This window comes from Sceloporus occidentalis, unplaced genomic scaffold (assembly GCF_023333645.1).
Source record: "Sceloporus occidentalis isolate IW3139 unplaced genomic scaffold, rSceOcc1.0.p SCAF_4, whole genome shotgun sequence".
In the NCBI taxonomy this organism is placed as follows: Eukaryota; Metazoa; Chordata; class Lepidosauria; order Squamata; family Phrynosomatidae; genus Sceloporus; species Sceloporus occidentalis.
The window spans coordinates 108986102-109012907 of NW_028316984.1; the positions used below are offsets into that span (position 1 = coordinate 108986102).

General features: G+C 42.9%; 1 protein-coding gene across 5 annotated transcripts in view; it reads right to left on the reverse strand.

Annotated features, from left to right (window-relative positions):
- The window catches only part of SYT9 (synaptotagmin 9), a 128255-nt gene that overhangs the window by 43800 nt on the left and 57649 nt on the right, over nucleotides 1–26806 (reverse strand). For all 5 annotated transcript variants that reach the window (XR_016280928.1, XM_089521245.1, XM_089521247.1 and 2 more), the window contains exons 2-3: nucleotides 24196–24541; nucleotides 15795–16341 (exon numbers count right to left, since the gene is read on the reverse strand). Coding sequence is in view for 4 of the 5 variants with exons in the window: in XM_089521245.1 (XP_089377371.1) it covers nucleotides 15795–16341; nucleotides 24196–24541 (893 nt within the window). In the remaining variant the exon portion in view is untranslated. The remainder of the gene's footprint in view (nucleotides 1–15794; nucleotides 16342–24195; nucleotides 24542–26806) is intronic.

The window sequence follows — 26806 nt, forward strand, 5'->3', positions numbered from 1 at the left end:
GTCACAGACATTTGATAACACAGAGAGAGAAAGAGATTATGTAAAAGAACAATTGGCAAACTGAACACACAGTTAATATCATTCAGGCTATGAATGAGCAGCTCTGGAAAGCTCAGGTTCATAGAGGGGCAAGGAGATAGCTGCACAGCAGCTTGCCTAGGCCACTCAGTGTGCGTATCTCCCAACATGCTCAGAACACTAGCCATATTAACACATGTACTGTAGATAGTGTGGAAGACTTCATTGGAGTTCTTTGGGCAGATGATGGATGGCCATCTTTCCAGAATGCTTTAGCTGAGTATTCTTGAATGGCAGGTAGATGGACCTTGAGGTTCCTCCTATCTCTATAATCATATGAAAAGAAAATAGAGGCCACTATTGTGCAGAGAAACAAAATATGTCATTCAACTGGCCTCAAAATAAAAATGAGAAGGCAAAGGTAGCAACTGAAGAGGTAGCCACTAGAAAAGAAAAGCAAGCACTAGAGCCCACCTGGAAAGAAGGCAGAGGGAGGAAACACATCAAGGAAAAATGAGGTCAGGACATGGGAGCTTGGGTGTTCGCTTGAGTGAAATGTTAAGAAGCTATCAAAGACTTTTGCAAGGATGAAGAGGAAGGCAATGGCAAAATACTTCTTCGCATTCCCTGATAAGAAAAACCTGTGGAATTTGTAGGCTTACCCTAAGTCAACAGGCAACTTGAAGCCACATGCAAATATGCATGGTGAATTCATGGTGGATTGATTTCCAGAAAAGATGACTCGAACTATGTGAAGAGGACACAGGATCAAGCTGAAAAGGTTCAGATGAAAGTCAAAGCTGATAAAAGGGGCTGATAAACAGGCCAACTCTCCATTTTAGGAACACTGAGCAGGAATTCTGAGTAAAGAGTAGTGTTTCAGTTTTGTTTTATAAATCACAAAAGTAGTAATGAAAGAAGCAGCAGAATGAGCCTGATATATGTAATATACCTGTCAGTCCAGAAGTCCTGTAGTATTTTCTCATTGATTATAATAGAAAATTATTAAGTGCTCTGCATTTTTATTTTTTAAAACCCTTACAAAAATAGTGTGCCTGTAATTCAAAAATTAGCTGTGCTAAAACTGGTTAGCTCTCTGATCACTTCTTAGGTTCACATTCCAGTACTTTCTACTTAAACTAAACGATTTCACCTTGCTACAAGTGTAGTATATGGGATGTAGCCAGCAGGTGGCTACCAGATTCATTTCTATACAGAAATCTAAAGAAAAGGTATTTAAGGGGCTCGCCAGACCACCCCAAAGGAACGGGCTGGAGGCGCCCAGTTTCCCTCCGGAGGGACGCTGCAGCAACCAAACTGCACCGTGTCCCTCTGAACCAAAAAGAACCCAGAAAAACTGGGTTCTTTTTGGCGCACAGGGACAACATCAGTGCACCATTAATACACAGGGTCGCATCCACGACACAAGCGCAGCACCCAGAGGTGTGGAAATAAAGATGGCACCATCCATATGTGTTAGGGTTCTGGAGCATGTGGATGCTGCACACTCCGGAACCCTGAAATTGGCTTGAGGATGGCGCTTCCTGCCTGTCTGTCTTGGGCCAACGTTTTGTTAATTTAATATGTGCATGAACACTTACAACAAGTAACAATCTAGAGTTTGGTTCTGTCACCACAAACATGTTATAGATTTAATTTATACCCCAAAACATCTCTTTGCATACAATCCAGGTTGGAATTTCTTGAACCCAAATGATTAGTGTTACTTTGTGGCAGATTCACCACCACAAGCTAACAAAACAAACTGATAAGATCAGGAAAGTATGTCATATGTAGTACATAAGCAAGATATTCAAGCTTTGTTTAGAGAGCATTTTGAGTTTGGTTAAGAGCTTATTCTTAAGAATTGTTGGAGCATAGCTGCAGATTATAAGTGGCTGGGCATCCTTGCATCTAAAATGGTCTAATAACCATCTATTTGGCTGATAATGAAATTTTGCATTGCTATATGCTATATTGTCTAGTAGTTGTTTGACAATGTTACTCCTAATGGTATGAAATTATAAACATGAAGATAGTCACAATGTGGACCATTACAGAAAAGTGCATTTCTTCAATTCCGATTATTATTTTGCAATTCTGCTGTGTAAGGTCAGGGATGGTCAACTTGAGACCCTCTATGGGCCCTTTCAACCCCCCCCCCCCAAATTATAGCACTATAATTCCACTTTGACTGCCATGGTAACATCCTATGCAATCTTGGGATTTGCAGTGTGTGGGGTGGTATTTCGAAACCTCAGCCAGAGAGCTCTAGTGCTTCACCAAATTATGACCACATTCTGCAGTTAGTGGCTCACAGCACTATAATTGTGCAGTGTGCACATGATGTTCCCAGACTGAAAATTTCATAATCCTTTCCCAGCACATGTAATGGTGGGATTCTGGGAAGCGTACTCCAGCAACATTTGGAAGATCACATATTGCTCATACATGTTACTGCTTCAGTTGAAGAAGATTTTCAGGATATTACATTTTAACAATCTTCTACAGAGATCACACTCCTGACTGAAAATCTCCTTTGCCAATGTATAGGAGTGGGCTTTTTCAGTGGGGCTCCTGAAGTTTTGTAATACTTCTCCTAAGGAAATACACCAAGCACCTATTTTATAGCCCATTGGATATCATGCTAAGACTTTCTTATTTACACAGAAAATATATATATATATATATATATATATATATATATATATATATATTTTCTTCTGTACTGCTTTTGCAGTTTTATTCACTTACTCTTATTAGGTTATTTATGTTTGCCAATATCCTACATTCAAGTATATAGTTGTATATATTTCCATAGAATCATATAATCATAGAGTTGAAAAAGACCACAGGGGCCATCCCAGTCCAACCCCCTGTCATGCAGGAACTCTCAATCAAAGCATCCCTGACAGATGGCATCCAGCCTTTGTTCAAAGACCTCCAAGGAAGGAGACTCTCCAAGGGAGTGTGTTCCACTGTCAAAACAGCTCTTACTATAAGAAAGTTTCTCCTAATGTTGAGGTGGGATCTCTGTTCCTGGAGCTTGCATCCATTGTTCTGGGCCCTATTTTCTGGAGCAGCAGCAGCAGAATCATCATTATTATCATCAAATGAAACTTTTATGTATATCCCGCTTTTTGTAAAACAATCAAAGCAGCGAACAACATATAAAATCATACAAAAATGTATATAATGTCCCCCCCCTTAAAAATGAATTAAACAATTAAGATTAAAATTACAGAAATTACTTTAAAATCAAATACAGATTGAATGATCACGGACAGAGTAATAGCAAAGCACAAATATCCATGGTGTAAGGAGTGATCACTATGTGGCTGAAGACTTATTCTGGAAAAGCCTGCCGGAAGAAATCCATCTTGACAGCTTTTTTGAAGACGTCTAGGTTGGTAATTTGTCGGATCTCATCAGGCAGGCGATTCCACAGACTGGGAGTGGTTGCGGAAAAAGTCCTCTGAGAGGTAGCAACTAGCCTGGTCTTTAAAGGTTGTAATAGGTTCCCCCCAGAGGATCTGAGTGTACGGGGCAGATTATATGGAAGTAGGCGATTCCTTAAACAAGTTGGGTCCAAGCCATGCAAGGCTTTAAAGGTGATAACCAACACCTTGTACTGTGCCTGGAAACCAATAGGCAGCCAGTGGAGTGATTTTAATATAGGTGTTCCTAGATGTTCCATAAACCAGTCTAGCTGCCATGTTCTGTACCAACAGAAGTTTCCGGACAAGGCACAAGGGTAGCCCCATGTAGAGTGCATTACAAAAATCAAGTCGTGGGGTTACCAGTTCATGTACTATAGTTTCAAGGTGCCCTGGTTCCAGGAAAGGGCGGAGCTGGCATATCAGCCGAAGCTGATAACAGGCACTCTTGACCGTCACATTCACCTGATTTGTCATGTGAAGCGATGGATCAAGAAGTACCCCCAGACTGCGAACATAGTCCTTTGAGGAGAGCGTGATTCTCCTCCAGGACTGGAGGTTGCAGCCCAATACCTGGTTTAGGAGCCCCGTACTTCAGTTTTGTCTGGATTCAGCTTGAACTTGTTTTCCCTCATCCAGTCCATTACAGCATCATCATCAGCATCATCATCATCATCATCATCATCATCATGATCATCATCTTGCTCCATCCTCAATATTATGATATCTCTTTAAATATTTAAACAAGACTATCATATCACCTCTTAACCTTTTCTTCTCCAGGCTAAACATACCCAGCCCCCTAAGTTGCTTCTCATAGGGCATGGTTTCCAGGCCTTTCACCATTTTAGTCGCCCTCTTTTGGACACACTTGTTTGTCAACATCCTTTTTGAACTGTGGCGCCCAGAACTGGACATAGTATTCCAAGTAAGGCCTGACCAAAGCAGAATATAGTGGCACTTTGGTGCTTGCTGGTCTATATGGCATGCACCATCATGGTGCCCCTCCTGTGCTGCATTCACATGATGGAGCACCGAAGGGGCATCATAAAGCCGAGCCGCTGAGGCTAAGGCATCCTTTTTGCACTCTCTGGAGGCCAGATCGGAGCCATGGCAAAAGGGGTGGCTATATGCCTCCTATCTGTACAGTCCCTAAGTAGCCAGTGTAAGTTATTCAGTATCCAAAGGGATCTCGTAGCACCTTTGGGACTAACTGAAAGAGAAAAGTTTGCAGCATGAGCTTTTGCAGAAATGCATCTGTGGAAGGGGCCTCATTCTACCAACATTTCCCTTTCAGATAGTCTCTAAGGTTTTACAAACCCATTTGCATAATAATAATAATAATAATAATAATAATAATAATATGTTTTATTTATAGACCGCTATTCCGCGATGATCATAGCGGTGTACAGTAAAATCGTTAATACAATAAAAATACAGTTAAAGGAGGGAGAAGTCTCATCCTTCAGGCAGTCCAAGATGTTGCTGGTCTGCCTGCTGGCTCCCTCTGAGGCCGAGATGACAGTTGAGGAGGGAGGGGCCTCTTCCTTCAGGCAGTCCAAGATGTTGCTGGTCTGCCTGATGGCTCCCTCTGAGGCCAAGATGACAGTTGAGGAGGGAGGGGCCTCTTCCTTCAGGCAGTCCAAGATGTTGCTGGTCTGCCTGCTGGCTCCCTCTGAGGCCGAGATGACAGTTGAGGAGGGAGGGGCCTCTTCCTTCAGGCAGTCCCCGATGTTGCTGGGTCTGCCTGATGGCTCCCTCTGAGGCCGAGATGACAGTTGAGGAGGGAGGGGCCTCTTCCTTCAGGCAGTCCCTGATGTTGCTGGGTCTGCCTGATGACTCCCTCTGAGGCCAAGATGACAGTTGAGGAGGGAGGGGCCTCTTCCTTCAGGCAGTCCCCGATGTTGCTGGGTCTGCCTGATGGCTCCCTCTGAGGCCGAGATGACAGTTGAGGAGGGAGGGGCCTCTTCCTTCAGGCAGTCCAAGATGTTGCTGGTCTGCCTGATGGCTCCCTCTGAGGCCGAGATGACAGTTGAGGAGGGAGGGGCCTTTTCCTTCAGGCAGTCCCTGATGTTGCTGGGTCTGCCTGATGACTCCCTCTGAGGCCAAGATGACAGTTGAGGAGGGAGGGGCCTCTTCCTTCAGGCAGTCCCCGATGTTGCTGGTCTGCCTGATGGCTCCCTCTGAGGCCGAGATGACAGTTGAGGAGGGAGGGGCCTCTTCCTTCAGGCAGTCCCTGATGTTGCTGGGTCTGCCTGATGACTCCCTCTGAGGCCAAGATGACAGTTGAGGAGGGAGGGGCCTCTTCCTTCAGGCAGTCCCTGATGTTGCTGGTCTGCCTGATGGCTCCCTCTGAGGCCGAGATGACAGTTGAGGAGGGAGGGGCCTCTTCCTTCAGGCAGTCCCTGATGTTGCTGGTCTGCCTGATGGCTCCCTCTGAGGCCGAGATGACAGTTGAAGAGGGAGGGGCCTCTTCCTTCAGGCAGTCCAAGATGTTGCTGGTCTGCCTGATGGCTCCCTCTGAGGCCGAGATGACAGTTGAGGAGGGAGGGGCCTCTTCCTTCAGGCAGTCCAAGATGATTTTCCAGACTATCAGGAATGGGGCTGCTTATCAAATTTGCAGATGACACCAAACTAGGAGCAGTAGCTAATAACCCAGAGGACAGAATCAAAATTCAAAATGACCTTAATAGATTAGAAAGCTGTGCCAAAGATAACAAAATGAATTTCAACACAGAGAAATGTAAGGTACTGCACTAATGATGAAAAAATGAAATGCACAGATATAGGATGGGTGACACCTGGCTGAACGAGACTACGTGGGAAAGGGATCTGGGAGTCCAAGTAGACCACAAGTTGAACATGAGTCATCAGTGTGATGTGGCAGCTAACAAGGCCTATGCGATTTTAGGCTCCATCAATAGAAGTACAGTGTCTAGATCAAGGGAAGTAATAATTCCACTCTATTTTGCTCTTGTCAGGCCCCACCTGGAATATTGTGTCCAATTCTGGGCACCACAATTTAAAATGGATGTTGAGAAACTGGAACATGTTCAAAGGAGGGTGACTATGGTGATGGGTCTGGAAACCATGCCCTATGAGGAACAACTTAGGCAGCTGGGGATGTTTAGCCTGGAGAAGAGAAGGTTGAGAGGTGATATGATAGCCCTGTTTAAATACTTGAAGGGATGTCATATTGCGGATGGAGCAAGCTTGTTTTCTGCTGCTCCAGAGACTAGGACGCAGAGCAATGGATGCAAGCTACAGGAAAAGAGATTCCACCTCAACATTAGGAGGAACTTCCTGACAGTAAGGGCTGTTCGACAGTGGAACACACTCCCTCGGAATGTAGTGGAGTCTCCTTCCTTAGAAGTCTTTAAACAGAGGCTGGATGGCCATCTGCTGGGGATGCTTTGATTGAGATTTCCTGCATGGCAGGGGGTTGGACTGGATGGCCCTTGTGGTCTCTTCCAACTCTATGGTAGGGTACAGACCACCAGAAAGAGATGGCCGGAAGCCGCCTCTTTTCCGCATAGCCGCGCTGCAGCAACCAAATTGCGCGGCGCAGCTACATGGAAAGCAAAGGAGCTGAAAAGCGGCTCCTTTTAGCGCTGCCACAAACTGCCTGTGGCGGTGAGAGCATGTCGCTGCTGCGTGCGCCCATCTGGACGGTGCGCAGTAGTGATGTCATTGCTACGTGCGCCATGTATATGGCACCGTGCAGCGATGACGTCCTGGTGACGTCCTAGGGTTGCGAGGCCTCTGGAAACGGCGCCCCGAGACAACCCTAGCACATCTCTAGGACGTGTTAAAGGGCCCGTCTGTCCAGGACCTATGATTCTATGCTGCAGTGTTGCTCACTGGCAGGAGGGGCTAAAAATGTCATCTTCCTGTGCCCTAATCGCCAGATGAATAGTCCTTCCTCCCTCAATGTAACTGCTGGCTCTGAAGCTAGGTTTGGGGGAGGCAAATATGATTGTGCCAATAATGTGAGATTGTGAATACATAGCATTACTGAATATAGAGCAGTTATGGATCTGTAACTCTCGGTTATGAATCTGTAACTACAATTCAGTATTCCATTTGTGCTTCTTAATGCATACTGTCTCAAATTTTGAATTTGATTAAGGATGGTATTAAACATGTTTTTTCTGATGATGCAGAGGAATACTGATATATTGTGGCAAGAAGGAAAGGTGGAAAAGTAGAAAGAAAAGGAAATGAATTGTGCTTGTAGTGCACAAGTACTTCCAACTAAGGTTAAAAACTGCAGTAAAAATTAACCCTTTCAGTTAGCGCTTTATTTGTGCTTTGATCAGCTTCTGGACTCTTAAGATGTGTGTGTCATTTAAACAGCATACCGCCAAAGTGACCCAAAGCAGATTTATTTTGGCCTGTCTGTTCAGGCCCTAAGTCTGACTCTCAAATCCTTGCAAGATACTTTCAAGTCGAGTCTCAAGTCAAGTCTCAAGTCTGGGAGCCAACTTTTAACAGAAAAAAAGGAGGCAGGTACGTTTCTCCAAGCGAACATTATGTGTGTTAGGCAATGGGCCTGAGGTGGGGGTTGAGGTTTGCTTATACTATTTCAAATGCAAATTTGGGATTAACAACAGATCAGTATAACATCATCATTTGGAGAGGGGAGTTAAGAACTTTGTGCATGTTAAAGTCTGTAACCATAGTATACCGGTACTCTGTAGCTGCTAGCATGTATATCTGTCTAAGAGTTCAGGCATAGCATGTATTCATATCTTATCTTGTTTGTTGTTCACAGCCATCCTTCTCTACTTGCATCAGTTCATCTGCAGTTAGTCCTGAGATTCTTCACCATCCATTCTGTAATCTGCCATTGTCTCTTGTCCATGCTACAATAGCACATGTTACACAGCCTCCCACCATAAGATGTTATGAAGCTTTTAGAATTTGTAAGTAAACCTACTACTGTACATATCATTTTACAAAGGCTAAGCCTGCTTCACTTCACTGCTAGTTCCTGCGCCCATGGTACTGTGGTGTAGGACGGGTTGTTGTTCACTCTCTACTTTCAAATGCTAATTACTCTGCTTATGAGCTACACTACTATTCCTAATATTCTCGACAATGCATATAATTCACACTGCTCAAATTACACCAAGTGAATTACTTTTCCATTATTCCTTTCTGCTGCATTTGTAGGGTTTGCTCAGTGTGCCCTTTATAGAATTCCAGAGGTTTGCTTCACAAGCAATGGTTTATGGAGTATGATGACAATGGCAATGGTAAACCCTCTCTGATGAAACGTGCCAAGAAAACCCTGTGATAGGTTTGGTTTAAGTTTGCTGTAAGTCAAAAATTACTTGGAGTCATAAAAAAACCCAACAAATTATTCTACCTGAAATGAACCAAAAATGTGTAGCCCACAGATTGCTTTCTTTTGTTTTCTTTTCTTCTTTTTTTAGCCCTACTGCAAAATTCCAGGGTCAAAAAGTAGACTCTCAAAAAAACTGAAGTTCTCAATTTGTATCCCTTGTGCCCCTCCCCAACTGATTTTCTGTTTGTATATGTTTTGGTGGAAACCTTCTTGCATGTCACTGACTTGAATCTCATGTGAAGAGAAAGGTGGGGTATAAATAAAATAAAATAAAAAACATCAGTGGACAGGCTGAGTCCAGCTTTCCCAGGAGCACAGAATGGGCTACTTCAGGATGCTCAGAGTTCTTACTGCACACTCATGTCTTGTTTAGCCCATTGGCTCAGGCTGTAATATGTTTTAAATTTTCAGTGATGCTTTCTATCTTGAATACAATCCTTGCAGCTAAAAAGAACATAGTTTTCAGAAGTTGTTCTGCCCTAGAATATAAAATGTTATTTCTTTTATAAAAGGCATGCAAGGGGGAGGGGGGACAGAAAGAGAAATAAAAAAGAGGTAGAGACAGAGAGACAGGGGGAAACAGACAGAGACAGAAAGAGAGAGAGAGTGGATGTCTAGCTTCTTTCTTTATTAGAACAAATGCTGGGAAATGATAGATTTTGTTCAAGGTATAATCTTTTGCAATCAGCAACAACATTATGATATCATCTTGAATTAGAGCAATTTTAGAAATGATATAATAAATTGCAGCAGCAGAAGCAAGAACACACTATACTGATCAGAACAGAGACACTGAGTATAATGCAATGGAACGAGGGGCTATTACTTTAAAAAAGCAGCAGGAGCTCTTTTGTACTGTACATGAAAACGGGAAGTTAGCCATGTGGTTATTTTTTTAAAAGAAGCCAAAACACATATTTCTATAATAACTTTGACAGGCCAACCCAAAGGTTACAAAATGCTATGCAAACTTCCAAGTATTTCAGAATTCTTCATCAGGCTAGACGGTAAACCAAGTAAGGCAGCGTTGACCATTGTTCAAGCCATGTCAAAATGGGAAATCTACTATTGTTTGCTTCTCTTTCCTAGCACCTTTTGAAGGATCCCAGGTGTACACTGAAACTTCTCTACCTGGTAGAGTTTGATTTCAATATATGACACCCCCCCTCCCCCAACCTAGATTAGGATATAGATTCCATTGCTTGAACAGCAACCAGCCTTTTTCTCCACCCCAGCTTTTTTTCTTTGTTTATCTTCTAGCCTCATGAATTGTTCTGGAGAGCTCCAAATCTCGCATGGTATTTCCGAGCTTTCAATTCATCTAATAAAAATATTAAGGTGGTATGGATTGCAAGTTTTGGATTTCTTTTGGGGAGGGGCTTTTGTTCTTAAACAAGATTGATTAAATCAACTGGACTTTCCCCACACATATTCTTTCAGATTTTTCATAAACAAATTTTTTTTAATATCCTGATCATCCAAAGATAATAATTAACAACTGTCCTGAGCAAGACCATTTCCTTGAAGTTTCTTAGACTTCCCTAAACCAAGGACTTACATAATCACATTGAAATCAAGAAAAAAAAAAAGATCACTAAGGGCTGAAATAGATGGCCCTGAAGTGGTGGTTTAACACCACCTCTTTGATTCCTGTGTTGAAGCCAGACCAACCGCATGCCATACCCCAACCTGACGGTTTGACAGCACAAAAAAAGTGGCAGAAAGCTGCCAGGAAGCTGCCGCAAAGGGGCCATCTGTTTTGCCCTTAATTCAGTTAAATCCACTGACTCTTCTTTCATCCATTCTAGTTCCTTTCTTCATCACTACAGTGGCCAATATCTTCAAGGGTTTGGTTCCAGGATCCTCCCATGAATGTCAAAATCCATGAATGCTTAAGTTCCATTTTATACAATGGCGTAGTAAAACGGTGTCCTTTATCTAAAATGGCAAAATCAAGGTTTGCTTTTTGAATTAAAACAATTACATATTTAATATTTTTTTAAAAATATACCAATGTACCCCAAACATGTTGGGGCATAGAGAGATGCGCTGTGTCCACTACAACCATGTGCAGAGTTGATCCACGCAGGCAGAACACCAGGAGAAGGCTCTTGGAGAGACGTCTGCAAAGGCTTGAGGCAGAGAAGGAAAAATTCCTCCCACGCAGGATTCAGCCTTGAGCTCCCGGCTTGCAGAAATAAACACTGCTGAACAGCAACGCTCTCACTCAAACAAGAGGGCTTTAATTCACTTGTTGCAATACAATATTGCACAGAGTACCAGACAGCCGTCTGGGATACTCACAGCTCTATATACGGACAAAGTGCTTCGCTAGTCACCGACCACAACAACCCAACAATGGAGATAATCACCTTCTCCCTTTTATAGGTGGTCTTCTGTGAAGTCATGTGGTGTCTTGCCACCAATGAAACCTTGCTGGTTTCATCCCCAGGGCAGGTTGCATCATACCATATCCCATGATGCACCCCTTGACTGACTTCACCTGCTGTGCATGTTGCATCAGATGTCCCATGAGGCACAGCTTCCAAATGCTGACTCACACACCTGCCACTTGAACTATAGTTACCCCTGCTCCAGTTCCACCAAGTGGCCACATCCATGCCTTTTCCAGGCCAAATGTGCCACAGGGTCCTGACAAAACAAACCTTGATTTTTGCCATTTTATAGATGGGGCCATTTTACTACACCACTGTATATAATAGGACTTGACTATCCAGGGATTTGGTATCCCCCGAGGGCCCTGGAACCAAACCCCAGCAGATACCAAGGGCCCATTGTATATTCACCATGTTTAAAAGCCATTAACAGCTCTATCACCCATTCATTTGTCTAAGCTGTTCATGTTGGTGGCATCACTACATGCTGTGAGAACGAATCTGACAATAATCGGATCTGTCTTCAAAAGGAGGTTGGATAGCCATCTCTCAGAAGTGATTTAGCTGTGTCTTGCATGGCAGGAAGTGGACAAGATGGCTGTTGCAGTCCCTTTTACCTCGACAGTTCTAAAGATCTGAGTTGCATGATTAATTAATTCATTTTATCAGTGTTGGTTCTCACACCATTCAGCTTCAGTAGATGACCCTGCATTTAGGTAGCAGGAAAAAGGAAACTTCTTCCAGTCCACTATCTTCACACATGCATAATATCACAGATATCCATCACAAAGAGTGACAACAGCAAAGCAAAAACTCTTTACCTGGTAACAAAGAGCAGGGGATTCAATGATAAATATATTTAGGACAAAAAATAAAAATGGATGGATATCTAAAAATAGATTTCTCTTTGAAGTTTGAAAAAAGCTAAAATATAGAACTGAGCAATGTCAAAATATGTGTGTTTTCTGTTCTGCACTAAAACTGAGTTCTGTTTTTTTCCTTATCACTCAGCTCTGTTAAAAATATTCAGAAACCTTACATTGATACAAATATATGAATGAATTTAATACTGCCCTGATGTGTGCTACAGAAAGAGCTGAAACTGAATCTACTGTATTTGAAAGAAAAAGAGAGAAAGAGAGGAGGAGAATATGCAGAATACTGAAATTATATTGTTGGTTCAAGAAACAGAAAATTGAAAAAAATATTCATTTGTAAACAGAATGTTGTAAAAAACATTTTTACTGAATTTATTATCTAGGAACCAGCACTCTATCTAATTAAGTTAAGGTACCTATTAAAAACCACTTGCACTATTTTGTTTTTAAAAATCCACAGCACAGCCAAAGGAGAATTCTTTGGTCAACTTGGATGAACTAAATTCAACATAATATTCCAAAGGCATTATCAAAGTCAAAGCACTTTCAACCAATTTTTGTCTAGATCAAGAGAAGTAATAGTGCCACTATATTTTGCTTTGGTCAGGCCCCACCTGGAATATTGTGTCCAGTTCTGGGCACCACAATTCAAAAGGGATGGTGACTAAAATGGTGAAGGGTCTAGAAACCATGCCCTATGAGGAACGCCTGGAGAAGAGAAGGTTAAGAGGTGATATGATAAGCCCTGTTTAAATATTTGAAGGGATGTCATAAAAAAGATGGAGCATTCTGCTGCTCCAGAGAACAGAACCCAGAACAATGGATGCAAGCTACAGGAAAAGAGATTCCACCTCAACGTTAGGAGGAACTTCCTGACAGTAAGGGCTGTTCGACAGTGGAACAAACTCCCTCAGAGTGTAGTGGAATCTCTCTCCTTTGAAGTCTTTAAACAGAGGCTGGATGGCCATCTGTCAGGTATGCTTTGATTTAGATTTCCTGCATGGCGGGGGGGGGGGGGTTGGACTGGATGGTCCTTGTGGTCTCTTCCAACTCTACGGTTCTATGAACAACAGAACCATTAAAATATTTAGAACCTACAGATATTCTTAAGTGCTACTCTGTATGTGACTTATTTTGGCCCTTACTGTTAGCCCTAAAAGAGCTTCGATAAAAATCTGTTAACTCAACAAGATTACAACATTTTGAAGCAGATTCTTTCCTGTTTTATGAAAGTAGCAGATGAACAGAGTAGCATCCAACCATACAATTTTCAAAAGCAATAAAATAGTTCTGTTTTATTGTTTCAGCTGATGAAGCACAGAATCCATCTTGTCACATTTCTCAAAAACAGTCTGCCTGTTAAAGCTATTAACGCTTATGGAAGGAGTGAACAACTTGTAGCCCTTCAAACATTATTACATTCCAATCTCCATCAGCTGCAATCAGTGTGACCAATGGTCAGGAATGATGGGAATTGTAAGACTATAATATCTCGCGTAACCACAAGGTGCCCAGTCTATAAGTTTCTAAAACTATGGCCTGTTACAGACTGCCAAAATAAAGCTGCTTCAGGTCTCTTTGGAGGCATGCTATTTAAATGATGCATGCATCCTAAGAATCCGGAAGCTGCACTAAAGCTGCACTCCAGTGTTTAGGAATGGAGTGTGGCTTTGGCGCAACCTCCGGACTCTTAGGACCCATACATCATTTAAATAGCATACCTCCAAAGAGACCCAAAGCAGCTTTATTTTGGCAGTCTGTAACAGGCCTATATGTTTCAAAATATAGAGCCCATTATTTTAGAATCAGCACTAGTGCATCCTGAGAAACCTCACAAGAATCGGGGACAAGCTTCAAAGATGATACCAATGCTAATATAAATGTAATGCCATCTATGTACACAGAATCACAGAATCATCAAGTTGCAGGGGTTGCAAGGGCCATATAGTCCAACCTCTGGCCATGCAGGAATACACAACTACAGCACTCTTGAAAGATGCCCATCCAATCTCTATTTATAGACTTCCAAAGAAGAGTCCACCACTTTCTTGAGGCAGCCTGTTGCACTGCCCAATATTACTTACAGTAAAAAAAGTTCTTCTTAATATTTAAGTATAAACTCTTTTCTTCTCATTGGTTTGTGCTGTCGTCTCTTGCACAGTAAATATTGGGAAAACAGTTTCCTAATGCAAAGGACTTTCAGTCTAGAAGATGTGGTAACAATGGAGAAAGATGAGGAAAAAATATACAAGGATAAACGGGGAACAAAGATGTGACTACTGAGGTTATATATTATTAGATTTGATTCCGGTAGGATATGGAGAAATAAATAGACTTGTCAGATCTAATTTTATTTTTTTTAATAGAACTCCAAGATCCACTACCCAGAACCTGGTACAAAAGACATACAGGTAAGGTCCTACAGTTCTGATTTGGATAGACCTTGGCAAGGGATCCAGATCACAAATCAAGATTAATAGAGAGTTCAAATCTGCAGAGCCAGATGAAGTAACTTGCTAATGTCCTTTCTGAATTAATTGCCATCTGTATTGGGCTAGTCTGACAGTTATGGTAATAAACGTATGGAACTGGTATTATAGGATCAAGAACGGATTACTGAAAGCATGGGGTATGGGAAAAGAACTTAGAATTGTAGCAGAAAAAAAAACAGTACACCCTGAAAATGTTCAGAGCTGTACATTTGACTACACACACACACCACACAGTATATAGACATTTTGCTGGTTTGGTTGCTGTATACCACTGAAAAAATCTAGTGGAACAAGGAATATAGGGATGTCATTCAAGGATATGTGACACATTCCTATAGAAACAAAGGCTATTATCACACCGGTCTCAGGCTAGTCGTATTATAATAAATAAATAATAAACTATTATGAAAGGAAACAGGAACACTTGTACTGCTTTGATAACATTTGTTATTACATCTCTCTTCTTTTGCACAAATGCACTGTTTGGAAGCCACCACACAGGTGTTAAGTGTCTTCCCTTCATTTCCAGCATCAGGGGGCCTGATTCTCCTCCTGCCCCCCCCCCCCACTCACTATTTCAAAGCAGTCTAGCTCCATGTCTGTTGACTTATTTATTTTTAATTTTGCTGTGTTTGTATAACTACAAACCCCTCCCCCCCATTAAAGTGGTCATTTTTTTTAATTTGCCTTGAGATTTAGGAGATTAAACAAAATAATATATTTTCCCATGCAATACCAAGGATAAAAACAATTAAAAAATCCAACAGACAGATAATTCCTTTGAAATAGCAAAGGGGGGGGGGGAGGAGCAAGGAGAATTAGGTCCCATCCTGCCATGTGACTGCTGTAATGCCAGAATTGAAGGGAAGAGGTTTTTTGCACCAAAATATCTGTGCTACAGTCACAAGATTGAGAGATCATTGATGAGTTTTGCCTGTCAATGAAAAAGGTGCACTACCACTACAGTAACAGGGCAGTAGTAGGGTGGATAAGAACTAGCCAAAGATGCTTTTATTCTGTCAACATTCTGATTTTTGCCTTGTGTGCTAAAATTCAAAGAGCAATTCTTACATAATGAATATTTTAACTATTTATGGTATTTTAGAACAATTGCAGTCGAGAGGTCATTTTCTTCACTGTCACTTTGGCTAAAGAGGTGGACAACTTAATAAAGTAGGTAGGTTGGAAAATAACATCTCAAAATAAAGAAGAGTCATACTTACATTGGTGACATATTCAATATCCTTCCAAATATGACACTCCCTGGGGAAGTCCGACAACTCTAAAAAATTATCTACTACCACTTGGCCAATCAGGTCATGCCTGGAGAATCGGTCAAAGTCATATACAGAGAAATGTAGTTTTCTTGTACTCAAGTCATTGTAAGGAACAGGAAATAAAAAAACTTCATCAAACACTGGGTTCAGGGTCTTTCTATGTACTTTAGTCTGGTGTTTTGTTTTCCTATCTGGAAGTAAGTAGATCTTAACATAAGGGTCTGAAGTTCCAGAAAAGTCTTTCGCTGGTAGGTTCACAGCTTTGTGAATCTTCACTATTAGTTGTTCCAAATCACAATCATATTTTACAATAAAGTTGAGCTTCCCACAAGACTTGCTGTTATTTCTCCGCCCATCATCTGTGTCCACTGATCTTTGTTTATACAATTCTGGCTTGATCTTCCCAATCCCTGTCAGCTGCTCCTGCTTTTGGATCTGCTGAATGTTAAAGTCTGGGTTTGAGAGATTGAGCTGCCTTCGGATTGAATTGTGCCTTAAATAAAAATAACAAAGTGTATTTATTAATGACATTTTAAAAATCTACAATGTTCTTAGACCAAATGACAAGTTAAAAATGAAAGCATAAAATAATGTTCATAAATCACTAGACAGACTTGATTACGTTAGCAGAAATAAGAAACCCTTACATTGTTTTAAAGGCTCTGTGATCATTATGCACCTTCAAGTCAACTCTGACTTAAGAGTGACCTTCTCACACAATTTTCTTGACAAGATTTCCTCAGAGGTTTGTTGTTGCCCTTCTCTTAGACTAAATTGATATCTGAACAGGCCAGAATATTCCAGGAGTAGCCTCAACATCCTCCTGTTACCTGGCATTCTGCAGCAACACTGGGCAGCTGTTCGCTTGCATGTCCTGCTTTTCACCCACTGCTGCTGTCAATCACTCTATCTGAAGCCAAAAATGAGGCACCAAGCATTGATCACATGGCTGGGTGCCTTCTTCTGACCTCATAATGAGAGACTCACAGCGGAAGCAGTGGCAGGCAGCACAGCGAGACACATTGTAAATAGTCACCCAGCATCACTCCAAAGGACTCTAAGGCAGGATACAAACCGCCATATAGTACATATTGTATACGTACTAGGGTTAGGAAGGGGCGGTGCTTCCGCACCCCCCTAACCCTAGTACGTATACAATACGTCTTGGCCACCACGGGGTGACAAGGATTACGTCCGAGCGGTCTGTTCGGAGCTCAGCTATCACTCTTGCGATGACAGGGAAGGGAGGAAATAGGTAGAACATCTTATCTGACCAGCAAAATAGGAAGGAGTCCTGGAGCAGAACTGGTTGCAATGAGAGTTCAAATGAGAGGCAAACAGGTCAATGTCCGGAGTTCCCCAAAGGGAAAACAAATGGTGTACACCATGGGGGTTGAGTTGCAACTCATGACAAGAGTCTAGAGCTCTGCTCAGCTTCTCCGCAAGCACATTCTCCTCCGCTGGAAGGTGGATGGCCTTCAGGGTGATGCGTCTGGGGATGCACCACTTCCAAATCTGGAGGGTGAGAGCGAAGAGGATGAGAGATCTGGTACCTCCTTGCTTGTTGATGTAATACATCACCGTTGTGTTGTTGGTGAGGAGCAAGACTACCTGATCCTGAAGCAAGGTTTCAAAGGCCTTGAGAGCTTTTCAGATCGCTAACATCTCGAGAGCATTGATGTGGTAGCGGAGCTCCGCTGAGCACCACTTTCTGTTGATGAAGAGGTCTTTGCAGTGGGCTCCCCATCCGGTGGTGGAGGCGTCTCTTGTGAGCGTGACCTGGGGCTGAGGAGGAAGGAAGGGCATGCCTACGCAGGCGTTCCGTAGGTCAAGCCACCAATGAAGGGAGCGAGCCACCGGCCTTGGGATGGTGATCCATTTTTGTGGATGATCGTAGGCCGGACTGAAGACGGAGAGAAACCAAGATTGGAAGGGGCGCATGCAGAGCCAGGCCCATGGGATGACATATGTCGTGGATTCCATATGTCCCAGCGCCACCTGTGCTGTCCTTGCTTGAATGTATTTGGAGGAGAGGCAAGCCTGAATTGAAGACTTGAGGTTGTTGAACCTATCTCGGGGAAGATATGCTCACAACGTTGTGGAATCTAACATGGTGCCAATAAATCTCACTCTTTGCATGGGGCAGAGAGTGGACTTTTCTGGGTTAAGCATGAGTCCCAAGGCTCGAAGGAGGGAGAGAACATAGTTGGGATGTTCTGAGATCATGAATCTGTTCGGGGCAACAAACAACCAATCGTCAAGATACGGAAAGATGATGATGTTTTGCTGGTGGAGGAAAGCTGGCACGACTGCCAGGCATTTGGTGAACACCCTCGGTGCTGTGGAGAATCCAAAAGGCAAAATACAGTAGCCAAAGGAGTAGGGACTGACAGAAAAGGCAAGGAGATTTTGATCGTCCTCTAGGATGCTGATGTGGAAATAAGTGTCCCGAAGGTCCACCATGGCAAACCATTCTGAGATCTGTAATAGGGGCAAGATGGAAGAGAATCACCATAGGGAAACACTTACAAAGGATGAAAGATTTCAAATAACGGTGGTCTAGGATGGGGCGAAGGCCTCCGTTAGGTTTGGCGACAATGAAATATCTGGAGAAAAAACAGTGATGGATTGAAAGGGGGTACGGGTTCGATGGCCCCTTTTATGCACAGAGAGGGCACTGGGTTGAGAAGGGTGTCTGAAGAGGGAGTGGAAACAAAGTTACTGCTGGCCTTTCGCAGGCAGGCAAAGACATTTTTTGTTTAAACAGGCCTTTTGAGATCTGGCAGGCTTGGTTTTATTGGGAGATGAGAGGATTGGACTTGGACTTTTTAATTTTAACTCTGTATGTTTTAAAAAGCTTCTATTTGTAATTTTTATATTTTTATGATTTTAATTGTACAATTTTATCTTATGTTTATATATGTTCGCTGCCTTGAGTCCCATTTTGGGAGAAAGACAGGATTATAAATAAATAAATAAATAAATAAATAAATAAATACATACATACATACATACATACATACCCTTTGGAGGAGGATGTTGAAGCTCAAGGGCATAGCCCCTCCAAACAATTTTGAGCACCCAAGAGTCAGATGTTATGGTGGCCCAAGAGTGGTAAAAATGGATCAGACGATCCCCGAAGGGCGGCAAGGGGGCGAAGTGCACTGGAAAACTTCAGAAGCACCTCTTGCCTTGGTCAGGATACTTCTTTTGGAGGGGCTGCTTATATTTTTATTTTGACTGACGTTTTTCCGAGGGAGGCTGTTGTTGCTGGGGAAAACACTGTTGATGAAAGTCAGGAGGCTGATTGGGCCTACCCTGGTTGGAGGCATAGGAAGGTCTCTGCCATCCAGAACGGCATTGGTATGGGTGGGGAGACCAAGAAGTTGAAGAATATGACATACTGTATTTACTGGCTGTGTTTCTCATCTTGTTTTTGAACTCCAGCTTCTTGTCAGTCTCTTTGTGAAATAGGCCTGAAGCATGGAAGGGGAGTTCCTCAATGGCCAATCTGGCCTGGGGTGTCAGGTCAGAAGATCTCAGCTAGGCATGGTGACTCCAGAGAGCTGCCTGGCAGCGCAATCAGCTGAGTGTCTGGCTGAAGTGATCTTCATGTGGCCAGGGAGTGTGCCTTGGCATGGATGGTGAAGGCCAGTTGTTTCTTTTCCTCTGAAAGGTCATCCTACAGAGGGAGAGCACATTCTCACAAATGTTGCTGAAATGCTGTCGTACAAGCCGTGTAATTAGCAACTTTGAGGTCCAGTATGGCCGAAGCATAAGATTTTCTAGCCATAGAGTCAAGCTTGTGGCCCTCCGTGTCATTTTTAGTTGAGGCTGCTTTAGAGGTAAAGCGGAGCTGGGAGGCTTTGACAATAGCCAAGTTGGGACAGGGCTGCTTGAAGAGCCAGGAGTCACCCAAAGGGGTGATCCTGTACAAATTGTCCAGTTTCTTCGAAAGTGATTGCGAAGAGGAAGGAACAGTCCAGGAACGTTTGACAATTTTTGACATTGAGGGAAGGAAAGGGATCAAAGGGGGCGTTGGAACTCTGGCCTGGACCTGTTCATCGATGGGGTCAAGAACCTCGGAGTCAGCGTGGAGGACCTCAACATGGAGGACTTTGCCCATCTGGATGACCTGTTCTGTGAAGGATTTGATGTCGTCAGAAGGGGAGGCCGCCTCAGGAACTGTGAGGGCCTGACTTAGATGAACATGAGAGAAATTGGACTCTGGCTAGTCAGGAGACTCAGAAGAGATTGAAGGAGATCTGAGGGTCAGCCTTGAATGAACCAGAGAGGACTGGGGCGGTGGGAGCACAGTTGAGATCAGAGGCTTCTGGGGTGGTGGAAGGCGTGGTTGGTTGGCACGGGTCACCGTGGAGGCAGGATGGGACTGAGGGGGCTCAGCCACAGCGGAGACCGTCTGGGAAGGAAGCCAAGGTTCTTTGGTACCGAGGCTCTGTACAAATTGTATGGTTCGAACTTCTGAAGGGTCGAGAAGGAGATAGTAGGTGCCTGTCTGATCATCAAAAATGAGGTCTCTATCAGCAGGTTCCGGGAGACCATAAGAGAGATCCTCATCAAGGTCTTCATCAAAATGGATGACTTCTGACATCTGAGAGATGCGATCCACAGGGATGCACTGGGCAGTTGTCAGGTCTGAGTTGGCGAGCCGACGGGAAAAAGCTTCAAGCTCCGTATCAGAAAGCTCATAAGGTTCAGGGAGCTCCTATAGGACAGGAAGAGACACGGCTCGAAGAGGAGAGCGGAGGTTGTCTCGGGACGGGAGAGGCATAACAGGTTGTGCAGGAAGCTGTCCTCACAGTACCAAGTCCATGTCGACAAAGGGCAAAGTGTGTTCGGTAAGGGACTGATGGTCGGCGTCTGAAGACGTTGAAGGGTGAGACTTTTTCTCCTTATGATGGAAAAAGTCCTTGCCCTTATCCTTAGAAGATATGTGCTTTTTCTTTTTGGATTTGGAGCCATCTGAGGATTTTTTCCACTTAGGGGAGAACATTTGTCCGGACCCGTCATCCTCGGTTGACTTGCACTTCTCCATGAGGGGAGACTGCAGAACCTCAGTGGAAGGTGTGCCCTTGGCAGAAGGAGCCTTGGCAGTGACCTTAGAAGTTGTAGGTATGCCCTCGGCAGTAGAACTCTTGGCACTGACCTTAGATGGAGCGGGAGGTCTCAAGATTTGTGCATACAGCAAGGAGAGGAGGCGTATCTCCCTGTTCTTCCTGGCCTGTGGGGTGAAGGCCTTGCAGTGAGGGCATGCTGAGACATTATGACCCTCTCCCAAGCAAAGGAGGCACATGGAGTGACCATCCTGGCTGGGAATCTTTCCTCTGCACTCGGTGCACCTTTTGAAGGAGTGCGAGGACATTGTCAAACTGAAGGATGAGACAAAAGAGTAGTCAAAGAAGCCGAGGGAATACCGTTAATCAGAGTCCAAAACCAGTCCAAATCATTATTCAAAAGAGAAGTCAAAAGCCAAAACGTGGTCAAAAGCAAAAGCGAAGAGAAGAAAGGATCAAATTCCAAGTGAGGTTCCCATGCTGCTCATGTGGCAGACAAAAGGAACTGAGAAAGGACGGGAAGACACCGAGCCTATATAGAGGGTGGGCGGAGTTACCGCCAAAAAGTCTTCCCTAGCGATTCCAGTAGGATCCAGAAATGCTGCACAGGTGCAGAATAACCCATTTGTATGCTTCGCAGAGACCATAAAGAAGAAGAAGCCAGCTTCAGCAGTGACTGGGACTAAGTGGGTGGCCTTCAATAACTTATTTTCATGCTTTCAGAGACATTCTTTCTCTGTCCTGCTGTTGATTTGTTCTACTCTTCCCAGCCTTATCTGTATGTGTCATTTACTGGGCCAGCTGGCAAGGAAAAGGATTTCAGATCTTAAATCTTGTTCTAAAGTGTTTTCCTTCCACCAAGATTTAGCAGATTAAACAAAATAATATATTCTCCCATACAATACTGTTGTGGTGCTAGAAGTATATACTTTCTTTTATGGAAAATGGAACTCACTAGGCTCCATTGCCAGATAATGGATTTTAAATAATTTTAAAATTATTCAATTTTAAAAGGTTGACAAAAAGTTCTGGTGGGTTAAATCTATTAATGAATGTTTAATCTAATAATGTGGAACACACTCCCTTGGAGTGTGGTGGAGTCTCCTTCCTTGGAGGTCTTTACACAGAGACTGGATGGCCATCTGTTGGGGATGCTGAGGGTTCCTGCATGGCAGGGGGTTGGACTGGATGGCCCTTGTAGTCTCTTCCAATTCTATGATTCTATGATTCTGTGATTCTAATGAGTGTTAGCTATGACAATTTAAAAAGGAGGACATTCTATGTTTTAAAAAGATGGGGCAAATAACAGATTACAGTTATCTTTCTTTTATCTTGCTTGTGACACGATTGACCACTCTCAGCAAGAATGCACTAAATTAGTTGAATCAATGATCTAATAAAGTGAAGTAATCATAGCATTGCTTTTTCTATGCTCCTCTTTATATAATTTTGTTCAGCTGGTCTGTGATTTCACATGCCACCCACCCAATCAAAGCTGTAGCTAAAAGCTAGCACTTCCGTCTTCTATCTCTCACAAGTGTTTTTATTAACTTGTCCTAATTTTTTCCCCCAGAAATCTTTTCAGGGATATAAAAGCATCCATTGAAGCACAGAGAAGTGCAAATGAACATACTTTGCAAGATTAAATTGCAGTTGTCTCCACTTACTCCAGAGCAATTTTGTGGGACTACACACACACACACACGCAAGGCTACCAATGCAAGGCTGCTAAATGTAAAGGTAAACATAGTCCCTTGACATGAATGTCTAGTCATAATTGACTGTAAGGAATGGTGTTCAACTCCACTACTAAGTCAAAGAGCCAGAGTTGTCCGAAGATGACTCTTCTGGTCATGTGGCCAACATGACTGCACCGAATGCTGTTACCCTCCCACCAAAGTGGTACCTATTTATCTACTTGCATTTGCATGCTTCTGAACTGCTACATTGGCAGAAGCTGGTACTAGCAACAGGAGCTCACCGCATCATGTGGTACTTGGGCCTCAAACTGCCAAATTTCTGATCTTTCAATCATCAGAACTGCCGTCTTATCCACTAAGCCACCACTTTCTTGTGCTGCTACTGGAGATTAAAATACTTGTTCCAATCTTCACATTTGCTTAAAGTACATCACTAATTTTCTGCAGTGTAATTACCTTACTTTATGTGTGAAAACATAACTTTGCACTCTCCTTGTACACCATTAACAAAGGAAAAGCTTGGCATTCTTTAATACTGCCTATGAGCTGCAATAAACATATACACTTACACTATCCCCACCTTCTACTTTGAAGCAGAACTCTTCCTGAACAGGTACTGTTCCCTTGGACAAACCAATACTTGTCAATATAAACTGGCTTATTCTGAAAACAACAACACTATTTTCTCTGAGATACAGTTTTCTCTGTGTGAGTAAAGATGATAAAAACGACCAATGACCAGGAAGCCTATATAGATTTCCCAAAGCAAACATCTACCTGTAAGACCTTTACATCAATTTACATTGTATTATACTGTATACAAGACATTGAGTGAACAACATGGTGCCTAAATTTGCTGATCTTACTCAAAGCCCAGCTCCCAGCTACATGTGGGGAAATGGGTATTTTCTTTATTATCGAAATGTGTATTTTTGTTGCTTTTTGAAGTGTATGGGCCCCTCTTTGATCCAAAATGACTAGATGTTGAAATAGGACAGAGTGAAAAAGCTGTTCAGAAACAAATTTAATGGCGAAGTTCTGGAACTGAATGAGACAGAGGACGACATACTGAGTTAAGGGCTCTGCTTCACTAACTGTGTCCTCAATCTGAAGAAGGGAAGCTTAGAAAAATCTTACATACCTCTGTCTTCAGATGGGAAAAGAAGGGCTTTATTCTCACTAAATCCTCACTTCTCGCTAACCACAGAAAGATACAGAATTTTTTCCTCCTTGGCCACCATGCTCTTTTCTGTTTTGCTTGGTTTTCTAGCCATCTCTGTTCCTCGCTCCCTGAGATACACAACCACCAACCATTATTCATGGCAGGCTATTCTCAGGTTTAAGAAAGATAACTAAAGGAAAGGAAGGCACAGCATCAATGGCTTTTTGCTTCTATGTCCTCCACTAGTTCCTGCTCTGCTTTTTTCATCGTCTCCCACAAGGAACCTCCTCTTACATTTGGTAAAGCAATGGAGTATCCCTGAAGTTCCACCTATGCTTTTCTTTATCACTAGAGAGCCTGCTGAGTGAAAAAAAAAACTTCCCTTATTACAAAACATCAGAACTACTGACCGAGCAGAAGGAGTTGGTTCTGTGATTTGTCGATGCATCCGAACATTGTGTACACAGTTTTCCTTGGTTCCTTTCTTGGCATCCAATGGAATATCAGGTGAGGTGTGGCTAATCTTCATGGAAGAGTCAGGGTACGTGGCAGGTTGCCCCTGGTAATCCTCACTGTATTCGATGTCATTTGTGTCTGTGTCTGTATAGTTCAGGGACTCCTGTTTGTCTTTGTTTTCAGGCAGGCCACGTTCCCGCCAAGGAACCCAACAAAGTTTCCATGATACAAACAGGGACACCCCAAACAAAGCAAGTCCACATGCTGTGACAACTAAGGAAAGTAAGCTCACTGTGATCTCTGAAAAGAAAACGGATAAACACATGTTAACACTAAAATAAAAGCTTGTGGTTAAAACAAACAGATCCTAACTTTCATTCCATCCAAGGTATTGCTGGAATACAACCTCTATAATGTGTAATCTTTAATTTAAAATAAGCAGCTTCATAATTTAAAGAAACAGCTTTTCAAGAAACAATCATTTATGTTTATCCATTCCAACAGTATGCACTATTATATATTAACTTTTTAAATATTTATAGCTCCCACATGAATGCATGGTTCAGCATAACTATCCAACTGAGTTTACATTTCTCGGGATGTTGCAACACAGTTCTTGGCTTTATATATTCATTGGAAAATAGTTATTTTGACAACCATATGACCAGAAATCAGGAAAGTGATCACTTAGACTATCTGCCCATCTTTCACAAAATTCCACTATTATCTAGGTTACTTACTGAGAGAAACAACACGGATGGAAAGAAACAGCAGTTCAAGATGTTTATTCCTGATGTTTTGATGGCATCTGTGGCTAGCATCTGCAGAGAATGCTGGCATGGCAGTGAATGGGTATATACTGTGTGACTCTAGGTTGGGAGGAATGATTTACATGTTAATCTGTGTATTGTTGGGGTATATATATACTGTGTGACTCTAGGCTGGGAGGAATGATTTACATGTTAATCTGTGTATTGTTCTGTTGTTGAATGGCAAGGCCTCAGGATGTTTGTTTAATTAGTGATTCATTGGCGGGATACAAACCGCCGCTTTGCGGCGTTCCCCCGCCGGCGCCATTTGCTCCGTGCGGGAGCTGCAGCAGCCAAACCGCACGGCTCCCGCGCGGAGCAAAAAAGAAGCTCCATTTCGGAGCTTCTTTTTGCGGTGCACTGATGACATCGCGAGGTGCCGCTGGCGTATTCGCGATGTCATAGGCGCCGCGACACGTCTGGACGCTATGCGTCCAGTACGTAAAGATGGCGGCGCCCATGTGGAAGGGGCGCTGCCATCTTGTACGTATTGTATACGTACTAGGGTTAGGGGGGTGCGGAAGCACCGCCCCTTCCTAACCCTAGTATGTATACAATACGTACTATATGGCGGTGTGTATCCCGCCATAGTCTGCTGAGAAAACCTCCTGACCCTGAGTGGTTTTCATTTGCATTTTGCTGGATCTTAATTTTGGTGTTTTTCAGAACTGGTAGTCAAACTTTGTTTATTTCAAGGGTTTCTTCTTTCCTGTTGAAGTTGTCCAGGTGTTTGTGGATTTCAATTGCTTCCCTATGCATTCTGACCTGATAGTTGTTGGCATGGTCCAGAATTCCAGTGTTTTCAAACAGCATTTTATGCCCAGGATGGTTTATAACACGTTCTGCTACAGGTGATACCGGGGTTAGGCCAAAGAGCATCCTTTAGATCAGGTCTACTGGAGTATATGACACTCGTATATCGGGACTTCACACCTTTGGGAAATATTCCCCTGAAGCCAGCCGGCTAATAAACTGCTGAACTTTCATTCACTTCTGGTCTCCCTGGATTGTCTCCTGAAATATCTGCAATAACACCATTGCTGAATGACCTTGCTTAAGGTGCGAGGAAGGTTCATTTGAGCACCTCTTTCAACACAATCTTTGACAGAAGTAGTGGACCATACTGCAGCACTGGGTTATTTATATGCCTTCTTTTTCTTTGTGAAATGTTGGAAAGTATGCTCCTATTATATTTGCTTCAGGAAACTTTCTAGATGGCTATGCCTTATACTATGCATGAGCAAACTTACACAGTAACTCCAGCCACTGCTCTGCACTGGTGCAATGTCATTGTGTTCAGATGGCCAGCCTAGCCCTTTCCCAGAAGATGACTGTTTTGGCTGCTTTCCCAAATGAGTAGGATGAACAATGCTTTTGAAAAAGGGGAAGGTTACTTAAAGTTAAGGGCAATACAGTGGACCCTTATTATACGCTGGAGTTTGGTTCCAAGATCCCCCGTGGATAAAAAAATCCATGGATGCTCAAGTCCCATTAAATATGACATAGCAAAATGGTGTCCCTTATAAAAAATAGAAAATCAAGGTTTGATATTTGAAATTTATACTTTTTTTTAACATTTTCAAAATGTGGATGCTTGAATCCGTGTATAAAAAATCAGTGTAGATGAAGGGCTGACTGTATATCCTCTGAAGACAATAAGCTAGCAGGGTCTTTTTGGTGGGCCAGTGGTCTGCACAGTATGAAATGCAGGGGTGCATTTGGTAGACTTCTTACCATTTTCTCCAAGTCCAAGAGA